Source organism: Cebus imitator, unplaced genomic scaffold, assembly GCF_001604975.1.
Source record: "Cebus imitator isolate Cc_AM_T3 unplaced genomic scaffold, Cebus_imitator-1.0 Scaffold805, whole genome shotgun sequence".
Taxonomy (NCBI): Eukaryota; Metazoa; Chordata; class Mammalia; order Primates; family Cebidae; genus Cebus; species Cebus imitator.
The window spans coordinates 300,929-305,020 of NW_016108120.1; the positions used below are offsets into that span (position 1 = coordinate 300,929).

Here is a 4,092-nt window from a genome sequence, read left to right on the forward strand (position 1 = left end):
GCCCATCCATCCACCCACCCATCCATCTATCCACCATCCACGTATCCATCCACCTGCCCACCCGCCCACCTATCCACCTGTCCAACCAGTTGTCCATCCACCCACCTAGCATCCACCCACCCATCCACTCACCCATCCATCTAACCATCCACTCGTCTATCCACCCAACCATCTACCCAGCCATCCATCCATCCACTCACCCACCCACCCACTTACCCAACCATCTCTCCACCCATCCATCCCCCATCCACCCACCCACCCATCATCCATCTGCCCGCCCATCCATCTACCCATCCATCCATCCACCACCCACCCACCCACCCCTCCATCCACCCACCCATCCATCTATCCATCTACCTACCGACCCATCCACCTATCTATCCATCCATCCACTCATCTACCTACCCATCCTCCCACCCACTCAGCCACCCACCTACCCACTCATCTATGAATCTTTCCTTTTTTCCTTCGACGCATCACCCGTCCCATCCGTCCATCCGTCCATCCATCCGTTCATCCATCTATGGGTCACAAACCATTCAGTCCTCACTCAGCCACTCACCCCCCACCTATCCTGTTCACCCATCAGCTCAAACAGTCAACCGCTGGGGAGTTGGAGATTTGACTGTACTTCTTCCAAGATCCCAGTCTGGTGGGGCGGTTAGAGGCAGGTGCAGACCACCCCGCCCCAGCGTGCTGACATCCAGTGTCGGGACAGCCCGGGCTGCAGGGCTCAGGAAGGGCTCGAGGCTCTACCCCGGATGGTGTGGGGAAGGTGGAGGGAGGAGGGTGTCTCAGGAAGGCATGCTTGGTCCTGGGTCGAGCTTGGGCAAAGTCCTAGAGGCTTGGACAACAGAGCGCGCACGTGTGGAGGAGGAAAGGGAGGGAGAGGCACCTGGGCTGCCTGCAAAGCGCTGTGAACTCCGGGGCGCATGTGGGCAAGGGGGAGCCATGCTGGGTCTCTGAGCAGGTGAGGACATCAGTGCCGTACTTCCTTCCCCACGCTGACAGGTCTGGAGGTGACGCCAGGCCCCGGGGCCTACAGCCCAGAGAAGGCACCCCCCATGCGCCATCGGACACCCCCGGCTTTCACCCTGGGCTGCCGCCTCCACCCGAAGCCCCTGGACACCTCGGCCCCTGCCCCTAACGCCTACACCATGCCCCGTCTGTGGGGCTCGCAGATCTTCATCAAGCCCAGCAGCCCCAGCTACACGGCGGCGGGCCGCACACCCCCTGCCCGCCCCCCTCAAGATCCCGCCGAGATACCCGGCCCGGGCCAGTACGACAGCCCCGACCCAAACGCCTACCGCCCGCGCCTGCCTGCCTTCACAATGCTGGGGCGGCCCCGGGCCCCGCGGCCCCCGGAGGACACACCCGGCCCTGGCACCCACTGCCCCGAGCAGGTCACGGTGAACAGGGCCAGGGCACCTGCGTACTCCATGGGCACCCGCCACTCGCCCCGGGCGCGCGCCATGGCCGCTGCCACGCCTGCACGGCTGGCGGGGCTCAGGTTGCCTGGCCGCTACTGCTAGGCCAGGCCTGTTTGGCCAAGGTGAACGGGGAGTGGGCGGCGGGGCTGGGAAAGGCGTCTCCCCTCCCCTCTCCTGAGCTGTCCCAGGTCCTTCTAGGACACCCAATCCTTCCAGTCCCTGTGGGCTGTGACCCGTGGCCCAGTGCAGGGTGCAGGGTGAGTCTCCTGCCAGTGCCCCAGTTTCTTCCGGTCACCCCAGAAGAAAGGCCAGGCCAGGCAGGAAAGAGACACCTTCCGGCCCTCCCCAGCAGCTGGCTGCAGACGAAGCTTCCCATGCCCTAGAAGTCCACGTCCAGCCCCACCAGAGCCTGGGTCCCCGTCTCAGCTTGGGTTGGTGCCACATTCGGGCCCTTCTTGGTCTTGTGGAAACGTGGCCACCGGCCCTGGTCTGGGCCCAAACTCAGGCAGGAGGCAGCTCCAAGGCCCGTGCCTTTCTCCCTCCACCTTCTAGAGTTGCTTACCCAATAAACCTCTCCAGGGACGGAGAGCTGTCAGCATCACACGTGCTGGTTCATTCAATGTGTCCTGAACGCTGCCCTCCAGAGCCAGACCCATAATCTGCCCGTGCCCAGGGGGTCTGAGAGACCGAAAGAGAGACCCAGGGCTAGGGGAGGCCAGAGATGGAGTGAAACTTTGGAGTGGGGAGCCAGGGAGGCTTCCTGGAAGACGGAATATCAAAACTGGGTTTTGAAGGATGTATAGGAGCTCGATGTATTCTAATATCTGCTATCTGTTGCTGCTTGCTGTGTCTTGGATGTTAATAAAAACCAACTATGCTTCATAGCAACTCAGGACCAGGTGGCATTTACTGAGAGAAACGGTGCTGGCAGAGACTGGACCCTAGTCCTGAAACATGCTGTGAGCCCCCACCTCAGTCTGATGTCAGGATTTGAACCCTGGACCTTGGACTCAGTTCCTGCCATTCTCTCCTAGGGACAGGAAGAAACACATGGGTGGCGCCGTGTGACTGAGCCCTCTGTGTGCCAGGGAGGGAGGGCACCTGGGTCACCCTACCAACCTCCCATCCAGCAAGGCCCTCACCCCGCGTTTGGGGGGTCTCCCTGAAGGATGCGGCCCGGGAGGCCTGCAGCGGGCAGAGACGGGGTGGTGGGGCCGCCAAACCCGAACCCCACTTCACCCACTAGGTCAGCGCACGCCAGGACCCCTGCAGCCTGGATCCCCGCCTAAGCCTGGACACGCGCCCGGACACAGCGTCCACCCTGCGCGTAACACACACACAGCGCGCAAGTCCGGCGGCGGCTCCGAGCCCGGCCGAGGGCGCCCACGATCCGCTCCTCCCGCGGCCGCGCGCGCCTCCCTCCCGCCCCTCCCCCGCCTTCCCGGCCCCGCGCGCGGCGCCGGCCGTGATCTCATCCTCTGATTTATCGATCAGGCTCCGGGCGGCCTCGCCCCTCCCTCCCCACCTGCCAGCGCGTCCCGGCCCCTCCCTTTGTTCCCGGCAATGGGTCCAGCGTGGGGCGGGGCGGGGGGGTGCTCCGGCCGAGTCGGGCCAGGAGGCTGCGTCCCGGGGTGACACTGACACCCCGTTTTCTGGCGCAGAGGACCGACCCTTGAGGCCAGGGCAGCCGCGGCACATCTCGGAGACGCCGGAGGCTGGGGACGGAGCAGCCCTTCGGCCTGGGAAGCTGAGGCCCGAGCTGGCGCGCGATGGGCTCCCCAGGAGAGAGGGAGGAAGGGCCGCGCCCCTGCAGCCCGCTCCCCTGGGTTACGGCCGGAGAAACTGAGGCCGGGACAGGCCTCAGAGCAGGACCCCTCACTCCCGGGTCTGACGCTGCGCTGTGCGCCCTTGGCCGCGCCCCTTCCCCGCCCCAGGCTTCAGTTTCCCCACTAGGAAATAGGGAGTGACCCCGAGGTGTCTTCTGGCTGGAACGATGGAGAGCGAGGGGCTGACCGGAGGGCCTGGGGTTCCCTTTCTCCCTGGCCGCACCTCCTCAGGCCTCCGTTTCCCCGCAGTCAAGGGGAAAGAAGGGATGTGATCTGTAAGCCTCTCCAACTCTGTCCTCCTAGGAACCTGGGCGGCGGGCGGGGTCGGGGGGCGCAGCGGGGAGGGTCGCTGCGGGGGTCCCGGGTTCGAAGCCCCGACCCTCCTCGGCTGCCGGCTCCAGGCCAGCGCCCGGTGTCCTCGGAGGGCCTCAGTTTCCCCGGCCTCGCGGCCAGGCGCCGGGACCAGGAGGGCCGGGGTCCCAGGGGCGCAGCCCCCCGCGGCTGCGCGCTGGGCCGGGCGGATGACATCACGGGCCGGGGCGGGCGGGGCGGGCGGAGCGGGCGGGCCTCCTCCGCGGTAGGCGCAGCCCCGGTCGGGCTCCGTCGGGCGGCCGCGGCCATGACGCAGGGTCCGGGCGGGCGCGCGCCCCCAGCGCCCCCGGCACCCCCCGAGCCCGAGGCGCCCACCACCTTCTGCGCGCTGCTGCCCCGGATGCCGCAGTGGAAGTTCGCGGCCCCGGGCGGATTCCTGGGCCGCAGCCCGGCGGCGGCGCGGGCGGCCGGGGCGGCCTCGGGGGGCGCGGACCCCCAGCCGGAGCCGGAGGGCCCGGGGGGCG

At 66.9% G+C, this 4,092-nt stretch overlaps 2 protein-coding genes across 2 annotated transcripts in view; both read left to right on the forward strand.

The window, feature by feature from the left end:
- Positions 1-1,572, forward strand: part of ODF3L2 (outer dense fiber of sperm tails 3 like 2) — an 8,745-nt gene extending 7,173 nt beyond the window's left edge. The window contains exon 4 of the mRNA XM_017520156.2: positions 1,012-1,572. Within this exon, the coding sequence (XP_017375645.1) occupies positions 1,012-1,532 (521 nt within the window). The 3' untranslated portion in view covers positions 1,533-1,572. The remainder of the gene's footprint in view (positions 1-1,011) is intronic.
- A 2,288-nt stretch (positions 1,573-3,860) lies between these two features.
- The window catches only part of SHC2 (SHC adaptor protein 2), a 37,627-nt gene continuing 37,395 nt past the window's right edge, over positions 3,861-4,092 (forward strand). Inside the window, exon 1 of the mRNA XM_017520153.2 lies at positions 3,861-4,089. Within this exon, the coding sequence (XP_017375642.2) occupies positions 3,876-4,089 (214 nt within the window). The 5' untranslated portion in view covers positions 3,861-3,875. The remainder of the gene's footprint in view (positions 4,090-4,092) is intronic.